Source organism: Terrapene carolina, unplaced genomic scaffold, assembly GCF_002925995.2.
Source record: "Terrapene carolina triunguis isolate 2854851 unplaced genomic scaffold, T_m_triunguis-2.0 Scaffold42, whole genome shotgun sequence".
NCBI classification, from domain to species: Eukaryota; Metazoa; Chordata; order Testudines; family Emydidae; genus Terrapene; species Terrapene triunguis.
The window spans coordinates 42,479,681-42,500,034 of record NW_020664393.1 but is presented as its reverse complement, the minus strand read 5'-3'; the positions used below and the strand labels follow the sequence as shown (position 1 = coordinate 42,500,034).

Below are 20,354 nucleotides of genomic sequence, written 5' to 3'. Positions count from 1 at the left end.
TTAGTTGCTACTGAAATAGTGAGAGCTGTGCACTCCTAATAAATAGTTGGAGAATTATAAGTATCAATTTGAGAACTGGATTCCTTGGGTCACTCAAGCACTCCTAAGACTAAACTAACCTAAGAAAGAACAGACAGTTATGCTAAAGAAGCTTGTTATTATAGTTAAGATTAAGCAAAATTATGAATCCAAGGCAGACTAAAAACACTAAGTCTCTCCCTGTCTTTTGGCAAGGAAATGTTTTGCCCTCTTTAGCAGTATCTACACAAGTTTCAGTAGACTGAAATTTGTCTGGAGCAGTTTTTCCAGGGCCCTGGACAGCTTCGTTAATAGGAAAGCTCATATCTTAATTATTTTCTTTGCTGTGCAGTTACACCTTCAGTTTAACTAAACTAGCTTCTGTATTTTTAAAACAAACTGATGTCACATTTAACATGTTCACAGCTTTCTAGTAGATGCCTTCTTAGAAGTGTTAAATGGTTGATACTTAAATCTGGTAATCTTTTAATTTGTCAGGTTTGCCCCCAAAACTGAAAATTCCCATGTAATGAAAGATTAAAGGCCACCTTTAGACAGCCTTCCTTCCTGTTCCTGCCCCTATTGGCACAGTTCTGGAAATGGAGGTTCAGAATAGTTGGAGGGAAAAAGAGCTGTACCTAAGCCCCAATTAAACAAGGTACTTAATCATGTGCCTATCTTTAAACACATGGATAGTTCCACTGTAATCAGTGGAACTACTGTTACCTAAAGGTAAGCACCTGATTAAGTACCTTGCTCAACTAGGGTGTCAGAACTTGCGTCAGGGATCCCTACATTATGGGTCACCACTTCTGAGATCATGCAGTGGCTTGGGGCAAAGGGACCTCAGAGGTGGCAAGATACTAAATAACTTTTTTGCGAAGTGTTACTTAGCTTAAAGGATAAACCCTGAGGGCTTGAACACATGAGCACTTATTTTGGTATAACTTAAGTTGCTCAGGGGAGTGGAAAAGCCACCCCTCCGAGCAACATAAGTTACATAGACTTAATCACCAGTGTGGACAGCTCTTCTCCTGCTGACATAGCTATTGCTGCTTGGGTAGGTGGAGTAATTATGATGAGGAGAGAGTTTTCTCCTGTTGGCATAAGGCGTCTGCACTAGCAGCACTACAGATACATCAGTACAACTGCTCTGCAGTAGCGATTCTAGTGTAGACTAGCCCTTAGTGATGTCCTTTAAGGCCACAATATTACTATAATCTGAGAACTCTAATTAGCAATTTAGTCTAGTGAAGGATGAGTAAGTAGGAGACTGCTCAAGCCTCTGTTCCCAACAGTATTATAACCTATACTTTGTGTGCCTGAATTTACTCCTTAAATACAAAAACAAACAAAAACAGTACAGGTCCTATTAAACTTCTTGCATTCTGCAAGCTGTGCATGCAAACAGCCTGTTAGCTGTAATTGCTGAGACCCAAGGACACTGAACCTCACTTTACTGTTGCATCTGTATTTATTCTGTATAGGTAAATTCTGGCTAACAAGCAAATTAAAGATAGTTTCATGAAGGACAGCGAATTATTCTAATCATAGAACTGGAAGGGATCTTGAGAGGTCATCTAGTCTAGTTCCCTGCACTTGTGGCAGGACTAAGTATTATCTAGACCATTCCTGACAAGTGTTTGTCTAACCTGCTCTTAAATATCTCCAATGAGGGTGACTCCACAACCTCCTTAGGCAGTTTATTCCAGTGCTTAACCACCCCGCCAGTTAGGAAGTTTTTCCTAATGTCCAACCTAAATCTCTCTGGCTGCAATTTAAGCCCATTGCTTCTTGTCTTAATGATTGCTAAGAAGAGCGCAGGGGGAAAAAAAAACAAAAAAACAAAAACCCTGCTTTATGTTGACCCAGCAACTTTAAAGTCTTCATACTTTAAGACAGAACTTCAGAACACAAAGTACACTAATTCATAATTACAGCACACACTGTCCTGAAGTTGTCTCAGAACATGAAGCCTTCAAAATTGTTACAGCATTTAAAAGTCCAATAACTCACTGAAAGATAAACTTGAGGCCTTGACAGAAGTCAGCAAGTGTTGATTTAAACTAAGTGTCACACACATCCCTTTGGCATGAGGCACATATTGCAGAAAGTTACATTTTCCTGTGCAACAAACATGGCTACATAAGCTATAGCGCCTACAGTGACTACCACATTGAAAAGTGTATGTTATTAATATATTGCACTGTATTGGTGATGTGGCTGCCTAAATCTGAGCAATTGCTTTCAAAGCTTAGGAAAATTGACTAAAGAATTCAGTTTGAAGATTTAATCACTGTCTGGTGCTGCACAGCTTTCAGTCTTTGCAGTACTGGTACATTTGACTGTTTTGTTGGAGACTTCCTCTCTTGAAAAGCTGTACCAAGAAGTAGTTGAAGCTTTCCACCACATTCAAGGAGAATGGTTTATTGTAAACTTTACAGCTGCTGTCATGGCAGTGACCGGTGAGAACAGCAGTCTGATCAGAGAGCTCCAACTCATCGCAACTAATGCCAGGATGTCACCTTCTACACTGAACTGTTGCTACTAGTAGCACCTGTAAAGCAGTACCTGGACCTTCAGGAAGCTGTTGCAAATAGTGAATTTAGTTAAAAGCTGTCCAGTAAGTTGACTTTTTGCATTGTTCTGACGACAGGTTCCTTTTACTGGTAACTTTCTCATTTAAGTGAGGCTACTTATGAGGTAGAGTTTAGGTTTTCCTGTATGATAAAACACATGCTCCATCTTTGCTACTGCCCCCCCCAAAAGAAACAACTTTCATTATGTTGTTTGGCTACTTAGACTGAGCATTTTGGGGCAGGTATTATCTTTAATCTCAATTATCAGTAATTGTTTTTGCCGATACCAGAGAAGACGTTATTGAAGGTGACAATTTAAACGTCTTTGGTAACCTAAACGAGCTGGACTCTTCTCTGGGAGCAGAATAGGAGTGTTCTCTCCCTGCATGAGAAGGTAGAAGTATTCACTAACATTTGTAAATTGGCCTTCTGGACACAAAGAAGAAACTTGTGAACGTGAAACTTGAAGCCTGGTTTCAAACTTTGAAGGAACTGAGGAGTTGGTCAGGAACTATCAAATTCAGTCAGAATCTGAGTGAACCTCAGGCCCAGCAGTGGCACTACTAGCCTGGTACCCAAAGGATAAAGAGGTGGACCATCAACCCCTTTATTCAGAAGACAGTTTTATCAATGTTGAATGTGCCATTGCAGGATAGACTGACAGACCTGAGACTGGTTCCTGCACCTAATTGAAGAGGAATTTCGCACATTGACAGATTATCTGCTTTAGCTGCAGAAACCTTGAAAACTTTCCATCTTGTAACTCTAAGCGAGGTTTCTCTGTGGTGATCAAAAATAGTTGCTGTCACCGGTGGATAGATAACTCGGTTCAACCTCATGTGGAATCTCCCCTCAGAAAGACAAGCTCATGAGTTCTTAAAAGGGAGAGTATAAGTTTACTCTTCAGAACTTGAGAATTAGTAGTTGCAGTTGATTATTGTAACAATTTCTTCTGCATATAACAAGATGTGGGGGGATGGGAATAGTGAAACAATTTAACATGGAGGATGGTGCCTGGTGTTGAAAGTTCTGAGAACCCTGCATTAGAGAATTTACACTAGTGTAGGTGACTCAAGATAACTGCAGGGGGCTAGATTGTTCAGAAGCTTAGTAATAAGAATTAGAGCCATTCATAGAGTCAGTAACATCTTTTAAATATCATCTGGTAACACAGTAAGACCACTAAACAGCTGCCAAATATCCAGGTAACATCTATCACAGATAAACTTTAAATTTCTGTAAGTGGGAGACTCTTTGCAAGTTAAGTTTTGCACATTAAAACCTATCAACCATGGTTTTAATTTGCTAAAGTGTACTCTGTTTTGACAATTGTAATTGATTTTTGATTAGGCACTGTAGAATATTTTACCAGATGCTTAGAAAAGATACTTCACTACAGCATGCTAAAACCTTAACTAGTTTTGGTACTGATTAAGTACATAGATTACCCAGGTTGTACTATACCTGACAGTTCTAGCTATACAAAAAGATCAAGATTGAACTAGAGTGGATCACTTAGAACAGCAGACAATCACCAGTCAGTGGAAGACTTGCAGGTAGGCTGGCTGGTGTTCACGTTGTAGTTTTTTTTTTTTTTTTTTACACTATATTACTTTTCCCATTAAGCAACTGTTGTGTGGCTGCCCAAACATGTTATGATTAATAATGGGAGAAGAGGTCTGTGCTATCATGACTAGGAGAAGTATCCCTGAGACACACCAAGTGACCCATGCCATGTTAAAGGTTTCAGAATCCCTGCTCTAGGAATCTAGGTATAGGGTGCGCTATACTGGCAGACAAACCTGCGACAGTGCTACATTTGCTGTGGATAAAAAGGTGTGTAGGCTATCAATTCAGTACCTCTTAAATCCTATTTTCTTCATTTTTTAGAAAAGTTCATGCTTTCCTCCCTACCTAATCAGTGACTTATGCAGGAATGAAGCCTTGCCCTGAGATAGCTTCAACTGACAGAAGATGCAGCAGCCTGTCTGCCTAGCAGGCAGTGCTCTGCTGTCTCCACTCACACCCTATTGAATTGAGTCCAGTTAAAGATCTGAGTACTAATATTCAAGACTCAGTCAACTGATACATGTTGATAATCAAATCAGATGAGATACTGCATTACACTAAGAAAGGGAAATTTTGGACAGTGCATTCCTTACTTTTTAGAAGGCATGATGGCTCTGATTAAGCACTTATGCATGTACTCAAATCCTTTGCTAACTAGTGGGGAGGTCCTGAAATGGGGCTTGTATAAGGTGACACATTGCCCTTGAAATGTTAAGAGTCCACTGCAGCTCTCAAAGTGTGTTTCAGATGTACTGAGGAGTTACTTTCTCATGGTAGTGTAAAGTTGGTACAAAAGTGAAACCACCAAATAATTGATAAGAATCAACCATAAATCTAAGTTTTCCTTCTTTCCAACTTGGACACATCTGTGATGGGTTGAATCACAGAAACCTCCTTGGGAGCTGCCAACTGATGTGCCAAGACTACTACTGTCCCTGCTTTCCCTGCCAGCTCGGGACCCCAGCACCCTGTCTTGCTGAGCCAGACACACCCATCTGCTCCGACACAGACCCAGGTTCTGAATTACTTGCCCCAAAGCTGCAGACTTGACTGAAAGCAGCTAACAGAGGTGTTCTTATCTTTAACACTCAGATGCCCAACTCCCAATGGGGCCTAAAACCCAAATAAATCTGTTTTACCCTGGATAACGCTTATACAGGGTAAACACACATTGTTCACTCTCTATAACACAGAGAGATATGCACAGCTGTTTGCCCCCCCCGGTATTAATACATACTCTGGGTTAATTAATAAGTAAAAAGTGATATTAAATACAGAAAGTAGGATTTAAGTGGTTCCAAGTAGTAAGACAGAACAAAGTGAATTACCAAGCAAAATAAAATAAAACATGCAAATCTAAGCCTAATACAGTAATACAACTGAGTACAGATAATATCTCACCCTGAAAGATGTTTCAATAAGTTTCTTTCACAGACTGGATGCCTTCCTAGTCTGGGCACAATCCTTTCCCCTGGTACAGCCCTTGTTCCAGCTCAGGTGGTAGCTAGGGGATTCCTCATAATGGCTCTGTTCCACCCATTTATATATCTTTTGCATAAGGCAGGAATCCTTTGTCCCTCTGGGTTCCCCCCTCCCTTTCTCAATGAAAAAGCACTAGGTTAAAGATGGATTCCAGTTCAGGTGACATGATCACATGTCACTGTAAGACTTCATTACCCACTTGCCAGCAAACACATATACAGGAAGACTTACAGGTAAAACAGAGCCATCTGCAGTCAAATTGTCCTGGTTAATGGGAGTCATCAAGATTCCAAACCACCATTAATGGCCCACACTTTGCATAATTACTATAGGCCCTCAGAGTTGTATTTCAGATTTCTAGTTTCAGATACAAGAGTGGTACATTTATAAAAATAGGATGATCACACTCAGTAGATAAGCTTTGTAATACCACCTTACAAGAGACCTTTTGTATAAAGCATATTCTAGTTATATTAGCATATTTTCATAAAATCATAGAGTGCAACGTCACAACATCAACTCAGGCTAAGTTTTCCTCTGCATTCCTTCAGTAAAGAATATCTACTAGATAGTGACATTCCCATTTGAAGATAACATATTTAGACAGTGATTATTAGGTTGTTGCAAGAACATTATTCTAATACAAGACAGTAGCAGGGCTTTACTGCAGGTTTCCCAGCAAGCTTCCTTCTAGTATACATAGGTTACAATAGTGGTCTTTATTTTGACCCAACTTAATACTTTCCAGACTATTGAGATATAATAAGTTATATTCTCTTGTTCAGTTAATTGGAGTTTGTACTAGTACTTTGCATGAACAAGCAAAAATCCTGTACAGCCTGTAATGCTTGACGTGTAATATTAGTATAGCTCCTATCTAATAAAGCCTTCATTACAGCCACTTGATTTATCTGACCTCAAGTTTTATAGGGTTAGAGTTCTATTCCTGGTGGCTGTAACTTTAACTCCTATGTTCAGGAAGAGAAAAGCTCCAGTAACTTATCCTTTGTATGTTAAATAGCAAGAATGATTACCCAGATGCTTCAATCAGGAAATGAGCCCCAGCTGAGGTTCAAATACTATACCATAAAACCCCAGCACAACTATATCTAGGTGCTGCATGAACACAGGAAGAGATGCACAGGTCAGAACCCTATTGATTTTGGTGAAGAGTAGAAAATGAGTGTTTTCCAATTTTTAGCAAAATCAGTAGGGTTCTGATTAGAGGGGGCTGTCCAGGAATGGGGGGCAGGGGAAGGGAGAGAAATGGGAGGAAGCAAAGGGCCCACTAACCCTATACTTGAGATCATTGCCTCACCCCTGTATCCTAAGTATCATGGGGTGCACCACTCACCCCTGGTCTGGTGCCACCTCCTGGTTGCTCAGGGGATTAACTCGAGAGGTAGATTCACTCTTCCACAATTTGTATGCTGTCACAGGAATCACTCTTTTTCTCTCAGCAACTCCTCTCTCACTCCAGGACACATAGCATCCTCTTTGTAATTCAGCCCTCTGGCCACATCACTCACTGTTCCCCCTTCAGGGGTTCAATCCATCAGCAATCCTAAGCAGTCTTCCCATTCACCACCCTGATGCTACTACTTCAGTGGCTGGTAGGGGAACCCAGGTCCACCCTCTAGTCTGGGTTCCAGTCCAAGGACCCTCAGCTTCCTGTCTTTTCCCTCACTGCTCCTTTCCTGGACTGCTTCCCCCTTTCTCCCTGAGTGTACTAGTTCCAAGAACCCTCTTCCCAGGGAGTGACTGCTGCTTTTCCCTACAGCCCCCAAACGCTCTGTACTCTTCCCAGGAAGTGACTATCCTTTTTCAGCCCCAACCTGTACCCTACTACCTGACTTTATAGGCCCTCCTCCATCTGTTCCTGCACAGGTGAGCCTCTCTAATGAGCTGCCTCCAGCCTAAAACTCCTGTTTGCAGCCTAATTAACTAATTGGGCCTACCTGACCAATTCTGCTCTTGCAGGGCTAGTGGAAATCAGGCTTTTCTGATTTTCACCAAAAATCAAGAGAGTTCTGCCCAGTTAGTGCCTAGAACATTCCCTGAAATTCTGGAATTGAGTCGATGCAGTTTTAAAATTACCACATACAGACAGACAGACGCAGAAATGCTTTTGATTTGTGTGTAGGAATTTGCTTTGCTCAGGCAACAAGTGTCAAAGGTACATGGCTGAGGTTTTATTAACAATATTTCCCTAGCCCTTTACCCTCAGTGATCTTACAGGTCCAGGCTAATCTGTACCACTATTGTTTATCCCATGTGTCCTGCCCACCTTAGAGAAAGATTCTGGGTCATCATAAGCATGTATAAAGGAAAATAATCTCCAATTGGATGGTGTCTGTGTAAATTCCTACTGAAAGTGTGAAAAAGGAAATCTTTGCTGGGAACTCCAGAAGCCCCTCCATTGGAGAGAGTAGAGAAGGCTCCTGCCTCATCTTGGGGTTGGGTTGCCAGCATGCACCAGAGGTCTCAGAGTTATTTTGTGAGTGGTATCAGTTTTACATCAAGCAGAACTTTCCAATGTTTTTAAAAAGGCCATTGCCATCCTTCACTCTAAGAAGATCCTTTGGTCAGCTAATTTTATTGGAAGAGTATTGCATTTCCCCCGAGAGCTATCAAAAGTCCAACTATTATAGTAGAGCTAGCTGTTTTCTTTTGACTCCAGCTCCTTGGCCGACTGCTTAATGGAACCATGTCAAAATGACAAACTTCATCTCAGCTGTAGTTTAGTGGGTTATATGCCAACCAAATAGGGTAAAGCTAATTCATGCAGAGGTAATGAACCTCAGTTCTGCATAGTAGTGTCACATGGAGTTCTTGTAACATCCAGGTTTACGTTCGTTCCAGTAAGATGAGATATTACCATGCCACTAATGTAGTTTGGGAACTGGGGCATTGAGGGCTCAGCCTGAATCAGGGTGAGAGGCAAGGATGGAGAGTAGGCAACCTGCTACTTTAATTTTAGAAGTAGTGTTTCTTTGAAGTACTATAGCATTTTACATAACCCTTCACTAATTCAAGTATTAATATCAGCAATTACTATCTAATGGCACTTTAAAGGCAAGAGGCATGCTGTACAATCTAGTTAAAGTCCTGAACTGGCTGACCTCTGAACTGGACTCTTGTAAAGACCCCTGGCTTTTCCCAATCAAACTCCCATTTTTCCAAACCTTTCTGTTGCCTCCATTAAAAATAGGCTAATCAGTGTAAGTGACAGGAGACTCAGGGCTGGTCTACACTTGGGGGGGCGCGGGGAAGGAATTGATCTAAGATACTCAACTTTAGCTACGCTATTCACGTAGCTGAAGTCGAAGTATCTTAGTTCGACTTACCTGGCCGTTCTCACAGCAGCAAGTCGACTGCCGCGGCTCCCCCCTTGACTCCGCTTACTCCTCCCGCCGAGGTGGAGTACGGGCGTCGATTCGGGGATTGATTTATCGTGTCTAGATGAGACGATAAATCGATCCCCGATAGTTTGATTACTACCCGCCGATCCGGCGGGTAGTGTGGACATGGCCTCAGTCCAATATAACTTCTTAGCTTCCTCTGGCCAGATGCTAATACCCACTGAAGAGAAGACAACCTTCTAGTAAGAGTCCAGGGGAAAAGTAATATAGACATATCTTAGACTTTTGAATCAGGCTACACTACAAGCACTAGAGTGGCACAGCTGCAGTGCTCCTGCTGTAAAGCTCTGTAGCAAAGAGCGTTACTACAGAAGGGATTTTTTTGTTGCTGTAGTAAATTCACCTCTCCCAGAGGCAACAGCTAGATCCATGGAAGAGTCTTCCATTGACCTAGCTGCTGCAATGTTTCTCTAGGGTAGTCAGGGTTGTGACACACCTTTCTACATGCTGCACTTAGCATGAGGAAGTCTTGTCTGTGCCTGCTGTGAATCACCTCCCTGAAACCACCAGCCTCTGGCAACAAGCACTGCCTTGCTCTCTCTGTACAGGTTAATAATAGGCACACACCAACCCGAGTCCTCTGAGCATTCCTCTGGAGTGCTCTTTCACTGAGCACTCACAGCACTCTTAGATCCACTATTCCTAAAGGAATAATGCATACCAACTTGTAAGATTCAACTCAGGATCACTGCTTTGCTTAACATACAGCACTTAGATAGTGAACACAAGAATAAATTTATCAGAGAAAAGCAATTCAAGTGATATAAAGAGAATAGTGGAAACAAATGGTTACATATCAAACAAAATCATAACATGCTTTCTAGAGTTCAAACTTAACAAGGCATTTTCCTGTCTCCTTCAAGATAGTTTACCCCAAGTCGTTTCCCCCCATATTTTCCAACCAGTTTGGTTGAGATCCCTTCTCATAAGATCAAGCTTGCTAGCAGCTTGTCTTCACAGATTGAAGGAATGAAGATGTACCTCCATACCCCTTGTTATACCCCCAAGTTCATTGTCCTTCATTGTAAGCAGAGCTCTCCATTGCTGGTTCACTTCTTCCTGTAAAATTTCCTCTTTGAAGATTTCACAATCCTTCATTAGCATTTGGCTCAGATTGTAAATGGATGTCCATTGTGAACTATACAATATTTAATTTACATTTAAACAGATAAACAAACATTACTTGCCTGAAAGAAAACACCTGCTTTTTACGTATCTGGTGTACAATCCCTAGATATAGGGCTTAAAAATGTAATTGTCAGTGTGTGTCTATCTATCGATAGACAGACAACTCCTTACACAGCATCTGTACATATGGTTTGCAGTGATACTGATGAGCAGTGTGACACAAGCTTTCATTAGCGATCTTATATGACATTCTTTTGGTGAACCCATGGATCCTTGTACCCCTGTGCCCTCTGGCAGTTGGCATCCAGAGGTTCTTGGGTCACAGCTGCATCTACAGCGGCGGTTAGGTCAACCTAACTACATTGCATAGGGTGTGAAATTTTTCACAGCCCTGAGTGATGTAGCTAGATTGACCTAAGTTTTAGATGTAGACAGGCCTCAATCACAGAATTTTGCCCGGAGTCTTCAGTTCCCACAGTTAGGAGGTTTGAACACACACAAAAGTCTCTAGCTTATGTTACAGGTATTGGACTGCAAAATTATTTTTTGCTACAGCCAGTTCTGGATTTTGAAAGTTCTCCAGATTTAAACTTATGTCCTTATTGTAGTACAAAACATTGAGCTGCTCAAGGCGGTCTTCAGAGGCACATGCAACGTTTGTCTTGAACTTTTTGGAACAGACAGAATGATCTTTTCACAAACATTGAAGTTACTGGCAGTGCAAGTGCACATAATCCAATGATTGGGTTTCAGTTTTCCAGTATTCAAGTGCTGTTATACTGTCAAAGGGCACTTCACATGTCATGTACAAGTCAAAATCATGTTTGAACTGTTCTGCCAGGCAAGGAAAAAATGCACAGAATATTTTTATAGTCGCTAAATTGCATGACATCTGTGCCTGGACAAATGGTTGGCAAAAAGAGATCCTGTTCCAATTACTACATTGTGGATATGGTTGCCTTCAGTTTGCTTTGAAATTCTGATGCAAAAGCCAGCCTTGCAGATGAAAGGAGTTGCCATTTGGAGCCCATTGACTTGAGGTCCACTTCGTTTAAGGCATTATCTACATCAGACGTAACTTGTTAAGCAGTGTATCAATGCAGTGTATCATGGTGCATTTGTCTCCCTTTGCCAATGAGCCCTGTTGATTTACCCCCACCCCAAATAAAAAAGATAAATTGCAGCACAGTTTTCGCTGGTTTCCAGCGTCTTCAACCATCCGGCATAGTTTCATTGTCTTCTTTGAGGTAACTGTATTATCTTCTTAGCATCTGTCATGCTGTCCCAATGCATATGAATGAATTTTGCAGCCTTGAGCCAGGAAAGCCAGCGTAATGGCGCAACATGAGGGGCACCCGCAAACCCATTGGTCTCATGTTGTTGCTTGCAAAGACTTTAAAAAATGCTTGCTTCTTCATGTTGTCATTTTTCAATTCCACGAATATGTTGAGTATACAGAATGTATTAGCTTTGATTGCATGATTAATCGGTACATGCAAAAGATGCCTATGACACAATATCCTGAACAAAGTTTATGGGATTAAGATAAACTTTACTGAATTAAAGTTAAACCTTATTGAATTATGGTTAATATCTTTGGGGTAGATTATATTAAAAATGCAATTGTGTATGGGTTGTTTTGGCATAATATATTCCTTTATTAGAGAGGGGGATGCTAATGTACTTCCTCCATTATCAGCCCTTTGAAGCCACCCCTTAGAAGAGGTACACATTTACTAGTTCAAACTGGATTCTGCAGGGACCAACAGACAAGGGCTCTTTGGATATATAGCCTAATTTTAAACTGATTTATGGTCTTCATGGTCCAAGAAAACACTCAGGATCTCTGGTCTCTGGAGGACCCCAGTCCTTAGGGAAGAATTAAAAGGACCAACTCTCTAAATTACTCTTGTTAACTATCTTTGAAAAGAGAGCAGGCAGGTCTGTTTAGGCAAACAGTCTTTGCTGGGGATAATACAGTGAAGGCAGAGAATTGTTCAGCCTGGACATACGCCAGTCAGAATGGAGTGACATAGGGGTCTCCACCCACTAGAAGTGATGGCCAGGAGAGCTGGAAGCCTGAGAGTGGATGCCTTTGCTGGACCACTGAGGGGGAAAACAGGTGTAGTTACCTGGAACTGTGACAATGAGAATACATGGAATGTGCAGCATATGCAGATACATTTCTCTCTTTTACTAAGCATTGCATGTAAATCACAGAGTCACTGTTTATTAACACTATTTTCCCCACATTTGACTGTACTCTTGCAACACATCAAATTCAAACGATCCCCACTGAAGAACAACAGAGACTTTCAATAGAATAGTATTAATGATTTATTCTTGTCAGTGTAGAACAATGATGTTCATTGCTGGCTGTCCAGAAAACTCTGGGGTTTTAAAGAGAATTTCTAACTCCTCAAAAGATCCTTCGTTGCAAGCTTGGGGCTGAGAGAAAAGTTCAGGCAGGTATTTTTTTTCCAGCTGAAGTAGTTCTGGGCCAGTGCAGGCTTGTGAAGCAGAACTATTACAAAGCTCAAACCTCAGACATCATTCATTGGAATCATGTGAAAATACTACGCCTGTACCAGATTGTGTGGAAAATCTGAAGTTTCTTCCTTCTTTTGTCTCATTCTTCCAAACAGGCTTCTGTTGAAGCATGGCCTACCTTTGCTTGACTTTAATTCAATTTCATATGAGACGTTGTTCAAATGTTCAGCAATACAATCTGCCTTTCCAGAGATTTCTGTTTTACAAACTTTGCAGTGCAAAAGATCCTCTTCTTTTCCAGACTTTCATTTTGAATTTGAGGTCAAGGTGTACATTGCAGTATTCCTCTAGTGTGTTTCTTTTGATTCATTACTGATATAAAATGACAAAAACTTACCCTCTGTTACTGAACCGGTGCAGTTGAGCCCCTATCATAAATGTAATTGCTTTCGTGCTCTTCCTGAACTTTGACTCCAGCACACTGTGTTAATCAGTCAGATCTGCAACTCCAGCACTGTTTGGCAGCTGCTGTAGCACTTTGCCACACAAGCATCTACTCCTCCCACCCTGAATGATCCTGGCCTGGCCACATGTTCAGCCTCACCAGGAAGGTGTTCTGGTCCTCCCAGGATCATGATGGATGAGGATGAACCTCCTGCCATTAGGCAGGCCACCTTGCTGCTGAACAGCTCCAATCATGCACATTCAGCTGGTGAATGAGGGAGTGAGGCCATGACAGTGCAGCTGCAGAGGGCTCCCTGCTCTGCCTTAGAACCAGTGACACCTGATGTCTGGAGACACAAGGTGCAGAGAAGGCTGCAGGCATGGTGGGGCAGAGCAGAGATCCCTGACCAGGACTGTGAGGAGGAAGAGGACAAGCCCCCTGCCATTGGAGAGGGCACTCTGCTGTTAGCTCCTGAATGGGGATGGTCCCCACGCTCCTAGCTAATGAGGGAAAGAGTGGGGTGGTGATACTGAATTCCTACAGGTGCAAGGAAGGCTGCACTCATGCCAGCTGTTACCAATGGATATTTTTTCCATCCATTTCAGTATGTCAGCTGACAGTAACATTTACTAACATGTATCTAAATAGAATCCTGTCAAGCCTAGCTATAATGGAGTAACGGATCTCCCTCACTCATTTTTTGTGAAAGAGGGCTGACCTGGCTTAGGCATCTACATCCAGAAGAGGGGTCACAGCTGTGAATCCCCAGCAGAGATAGGCATCTAACTACTGGCTAGCTTACAGGTTGTCAGATCAGCTTGCTGCCTTTTGTGAATCCCTTTCTTATGTACCTAACTCACCATGTATTTTATAGGAAGCCTGAGTACCTGTTTAACCCACACACCCCCTGGGTAGTGGTACCGAGACCATTTAGAGAGCGATTAATGAGTCTACTAAAGCTTTTAGCTCATGCATTTAGCTCCTGAGGTTCCAGGTTCAAGTCTGCCCACCGACTACCAAAGTCTGTTGGTGTTACACCTGATTCCAGGGTGTGACAGGGTTGGGACTCACCACCGCAGCGTCTCCTACTGGTCGTCTCGGGGAATCGATTCGATCCAGTAGAACGCCTCCTTCTGGTGGTGTCCCGTCTGTCGTCCCGCCAGGGGTTGGCGTGTGGACCCGCTGTGCTCCCGACACACAGGGTCCTCTTTCTGGAACACTGCCCTCCAACAGTGTCCTTCTATCCATTCACACCCCCTTCCGGGGGAGGGGGGATGATCAAGAGTCCCACACCTTTAAGTCCGATCCCTACAGTCCAGGATCTGGCGTGGTTCCATCTGGCCGCTCCCTGCGGCCTATGGCTGAGTGTATGGCTAAAGGGAACAAAAAGGGGGGGACCCAGGCCCACCCACTACTCTGAGTCCCGGTCCAGAGGCCCTCTAGCGACAGCCTTGCTGTCCTCCTCCTCCTTCCTCCTCTGACTGCTCCTCTGGACCGCTTCCCCAAGGGCCCTTCTCCCTGCTAGGCCTTTTCCTTCCAGGTCGGTCGCCTGGCAGGCTACGGAGTAGGACCTTCTCCCGCTCTCCACGGCTGGCCTGCACTGCGCTGTCTGTGGTGCTAGCCTCCCAGCTCTGAAGACAGACCTTCCCCTCTGAAGGCCTGGGACAGACTGACTGCTCTCTCCCTGAGCAGTCTTTTATATGGCTGAGCTTGGCCCTGATTGGCCGTCCCCAATCTGGGCTCTGATTGGCTCGCAACAAGCCTTTCCCTTATTGGCTGCCGGGATATGCAGGCAGCCGGGCCTGCCCCAGCCCACACTCTCCGTGCGTGGGGCAGCCGCCCCACCACACAGGGTAAGGATCTCACTGGGCAGCAGGTAGCCTAAAAGTTAGATGTTGCAATGCTCAGCATTGCCACACAGTCCCTTTATGTATATAGCCCAGAGTGCATAGTGCACAGGAGAATCAAGACTAGCTCTGCAGGTCTGCTCTAAAGCAGGTTCTTGCGATCTCTCCATAGACTTCAGAGAAGTTATCTGATCTTTGGGGTATCCTCCTGGGTTGTTTTAGTAGCAATCTTTTTCTCCCCTTCTCCTACATGCCAGGCCTTTTCCTTCTCTGGCTTTTACCTTCTCAAGCTCCAGAGAGGAGTGGAACTATATAAATCCTAGTCCTTTACTCAAGAAATGTTAAAATAGAAACAAGTGAAATATACACGTGCTAAACTTAACTGGTCAGTCACTTTTGGCTTGGTGCATTCCAGCTCTCACACTGTAAGCAGACACTAACACAGGAAGAGAGCTTTGTCTTCAATGTCTTTTAACACTTTTCCTTCTCCCTCTCCATTCCCTTATCTCTTCCCCTTCATTTGTTTTCTTTCTCCCTTCATTCCACCCAGACCCAGTCTCCCTGCTCTCTCTTTCTTTCTATACATTTCTAGACAGGGCATGGAAATTTTCTCTGACACCCAGTAGCTAGAGGACTAAACCCCTAGGTAAAGAGAAATACAAAATACAGAGGCCTTGGGCCCAGCTCCACATAGGTACTTAGGCACCTAAACCCCAGATTTAGGAGCCACTGTGATCCACTGAATCCCTGCAGGCACCTAAATGTTCACTTTAAAAGTTCCCTCGGCACCTAAGTTTCTGCCTCTGGGCGTGCACACTGCTGCCTCAGACTAGGTGTCTGGACACTTACCTCACACCTGAGCCGCAGTGTGACCCACAAAGTGGGGGAAGATAGGCAGAGGAGCACCTGTTTTAGCCATGAGGCCTGATCTGCTAGGTATGCTCAGAGGCCACCTATGGGATTGAGTCCCATTCAAAATCAGGGAAGTGGGGCATGAAAGAGAGAGAATAACTTTATAGCCTAGTGCTAGTGCACCCACCAGGGAAGTGGGAAACCCATGTTCCAGTCCCCCTGCTCCAGTGACTATTATTTATCTAAAGAGGAACAACTTCAACAGGAGCGATTGAGGGAGCTCAACATCAGAATATCCCATATCTCAGTGGTTAGAGCACTCTGAGAGGTGGGAGACCCCTTTTCAAGTCCTCTCTCCCCCTCAAGTGGAGTGGGACATTGAACTGGTCTCCCACATGCCATATGAGTGCTGTCAACACTAGACTAAAAGTTTAAGGTGTGCAGCAGCACCTCCTTCAGCCATTTTGTGTGGAGTGAGGCAGATACCTAACTTGTTCTCACAAGAAATAAGCCATCTGACTCCAAGAGAAGGGTTCCCAGGTGTGGATCACAAGCAGAGATAGGCACCTCCCTGCTGCCTGGACTTAGGTACCTATCTCTGTGAGAGGGGCAGGGTGGGGCTTAGGACCCGCCTCTCTCATTGGCATCTCTTGTTGGCTAATTTGGGGGTCTCCCCACTACCATGCTGGCTTGCAACACCTAAGTCCCTTTATATAGTTGGTCCTTACTCCCTAAAGGCAATACCCACTTGAAAAATCAGCCTGCTTTCTCTCTCTCCCCCCCCCCCCCCCCCCCCCATGCCCTGCTAATAGAAGAGATGCAGATTCTAGTATTCCTACTAGGGTGCTTTTCCCAACTCTTATTCAGGGACACTCAGTCTGGATATCAGCCTTTGGTTAGTAAATGTCTGAAATTGGAAGTATCCTCTCTGGATGCTAGGAACAGATGGAGAATTCTCTGTTCCTCATCTCATTGCAGAGCCTTATGGCTGCTTGCAAAGATTTTGGGATGGTCTCTGCTCCTCTATATTTCTTTCAGCTTTCTTGCTGCCTCTGCACTTTTGAATGAGATATCCTTCCCAGTGACTAGCTCCAGTGCCTGCCATCACTACTGCTGCTTTGCCACTGAGCAGCAAAGTGAAATTGACCTGATTCTTGTCCATGTCACTGATGCCTACAAGGGTTCTGAATAGCAGCGTTTTTACTCTGCTTTAGCTTGGTAAAGTTATGAGCATCTGAAATACTGATCTGAAAGCATCTGATACTGGAGTCATCTGTCTGCAGACTTCCAGTGCACTGCTGTCATCCTTTCACGCTCAGTTCAGATTTGGGCAAAGCTCTTTGCAACCATAAAGACATAGAAACTTTATGGACATTGGAAGCGAGTAAGAGTTGTTGGGTGCCCAACATCTTTGGGAAAAAAATCAGGCCTTTATGAAATTTAAGTGTATAAAACACCCTTACCTATCAAGCCTTAACTGGCACTCCCATAGAAGATATTGAATGAAAATTAATTATGTAGAAGCTGATGGTATGTGTCCTCCACAAAAGGGGCAAGTGGATTTTCAAGCCCTGATAAATGTGTCAGATAGGTCCATCTTCCCTGCTAAGATTACCATTTTTATTCTAATTGCTTTAGGTTAAATTGGATAGTAAAGAAACAACTGGGAGGGATGGGATTAGTGTCCAATTGGGCACCCTGATGAGCAGCTTTGCCACTTAGAAAAAAATGATTTTTTTAAAAAGTGTAATGCTATAGAGCCTTCCTGGCCTTAGTTACAGTACAGTTACAGCTAAAGTCATGTCTCGGGAGAAGCTCAGTTTTGATCACTAGAGTAGGCATTAAATGTGTTCCAAGTTGTAAATATTACCTCTGTTTTCAGCCATCAAGTTTTATCGTCTAGCCATGCAACTTGTACCTGATATAGAGTTTAAGATCACCTATACGTGGTCTCCGGAAGGTGATGGTGTTGGAAAGAGCTAGTAAGTATGACAAGTTTACCACTGAGCAGCACAGGAGTGCACACATTTTGTTTCTAATCCAAAGACATTCATTAAGGTGCCACCTATCTGTTTGTAATATAGTCACCTAATGTTTGAGAAGCATCTTTTTGTTTAACTTCAATTTAATTAGTAGCATGCATTATGGAAAGTTATATAGATCCTTTAATGGGCTTGGGAACACATTTTATACCAAACAATACAATGAGACGCAGTTCTTAATTTGTTTGGAGCCAATTCAAACTTAAATTGAGGGATTAAAATAATTTAGCAGAAAATAGTTACTAGGTGATTTAAAAATACAGAAGCCACCATATTACTTTTTACTCAGAGATTCAGATCTATAAGCTATGCAGGCAGGATCATTTTTAGGCTAGTAAGAGCTGACGTATTGATTCTTGAAAGTTACACTGTTGTATCAAAAGAGTCTGCACTTGTAGGCTTGTACATATGTAGCAGTTAGACTTATTTTCCTCTTAGGATAATAGCCAAGTATAGGATTATCTGGGTATTTAAGTGAACCCCCATTAACATCACACAGTGAGGTAAGAAAAATACTAGATTATAGAGTAGAGTTTTATAAAGTTCTTTTATATTCCTAGTATTTTCCCTCCCCTTTGAGCGACTCTCCGTTAGTCAGTTCAGTCTATTGATGAGGACATGAACTTCCTTGTGGTCTTTCAAATTTTTTTTTTCTTATTGCCCCTCCCCAACTCCAGGTGATACCAGGGCTGGAGCCAGCTTTCTTATCCTGCCCCCTTATTTGTTTTATAAAGTAGCATCTGCAGAGTATGCCTTTCTAGAAATGTTTGTTAGCACTATTAGTGCTTCTGCTCTCTAAACTAAAAAGTTGTAGAAGTTATCTGTGTCACACCAGCAAAAAAGTATAACAAGCTACTATAACAATGTTCTGTAATAGTTGTCATCTCTTCCAGTAATACAAGGTAAGTAATGAACACTGTTTTATCAATTATCACTCCCTTTCTCCACAACATCTTACTAGAGTTTTAGGCCTAGAAGGCCAAAACAGAGTTCTGTCTTCTCTTTACAGTATTTTAAAGATCCTTTTCTAGCTCTTTCATCTAGAGTTGGAGCTTTTTTTATTCCATCACTTCCCTTATTAAACCCATCCCAATTAAAATTAAACTAAACATGCAAAAGAAAAATATAAGTAAGCTTTTGGAAGTTCTACACAAACTGTGTGTTCTCACAGAGAGCTTGTTAGTCTTAAGGGTAATCAAAAATAATATACGCAGCACCTCATGAGTAAGGTTAGGTAGAGTCATGTGGTTTGAGTGGCTACTTGTACACACCTGTGTAGAATGGTTGCACCTGTTGTAGAGAACTCAGATTTAATCTTTATGTTGCAGTAATGTAATTTTATAGCATATTAAACAATGTTCATTAACCCTTTAGCATAGGGAGCAATCCATGAAGGCACTTAGGAACCTAAGTCTTGTTTTTAGGCATCACTGCGATCCACAGAATTCCCACTGTACCCTGTAGGCACCTGAACTCACTCAGTGCCTAAGTTTTTGTCTCTGAGCAAGTACTCTGATTTACAAACTGAGGAAGCAAAACCAATGAGGAGTCCTTGTGGCACCTTAGAGACTAACATATTTATTTGGGCATAAACTTTCGTGGGCTAGAAAACTGAGGAAGATAATTGTTCAGCCTCCTGAGTGGCATGTGGGACCTGATCTGGTGGGCATGTTCAGAGGGTGCCTACTGGATTGGACCCCTCAGGTGAATAAACACAACAGGTTGGGGGGGGGGGTATGTAGGAGGACCTCCGCCCAGTGATTAGGCACTCATCTAGGATGTGGGAGATTCCTGGTTCAAGTACTCCCTCCTCCTGAGGGTGAGAAGGGATTTGAGCAGCGATCTGCCACCTCTCAGGTGAGTTGCCTAACCACTGGGCTATGGGGTATTCTGATGGGCCTCAATTTCCTATATTGAAGTTATTCTACATTAAGTGAATAATTGAATAATATTAATTGGGCCAAAGAGCGTTAGAGATCAATATGTTGATGAGGAAAAGCACAAAGGGACACTATTAGTTTTAAAAAGTAAAAAGTGACACCCTCCCCCAAAAAATCCTTATAATAATTACTATAATGAGCTCTATACAAATATAATTTACTTTTCACTGGTAATGCTGCTGTTTTATTACTTATGTGCTCTTCATCTTAGATGACAAAAATAAATTAATTGCTTTAATATTTTGCTGCTCATAGACTAGCACAGTTCTTCAATGATTGTGTTGCACGTACTGCAGGTGAATGTAAAAATCCAAACAGTGAAACTGCTTGGTTTGGGATTAAAAGAAAGATAACTACAGAAATATTTCTGTTAATATCATACTCTCTTAAAAAGACATCCTTGTTTTAACAAAACCTAAATAAACCTGATTAGGCCTCTTTTTTTTCTTGGCAAATTAGATTATCATTATGTGATAAGAAATCTTAATGACTGAACTTTTATCTTAAGAAACACAGTAATTACAAAGTACAAATCAGAAA

General features: G+C 42.5%; 1 protein-coding gene across 2 annotated transcripts in view; it reads left to right on the top strand.

The window, feature by feature from the left end:
* Positions 1–20,354, top strand: part of FBXO9 (F-box protein 9) — a 45,040-nt gene that overhangs the window by 13,420 nt on the left and 11,266 nt on the right. For both annotated transcript variants that reach the window (XM_024221360.2, XM_024221305.2), the window contains one exon: positions 17,715–17,814. In XM_024221360.2, coding sequence (XP_024077128.1) covers positions 17,715–17,814 — 100 coding nt within the window. The remainder of the gene's footprint in view (positions 1–17,714; positions 17,815–20,354) is intronic.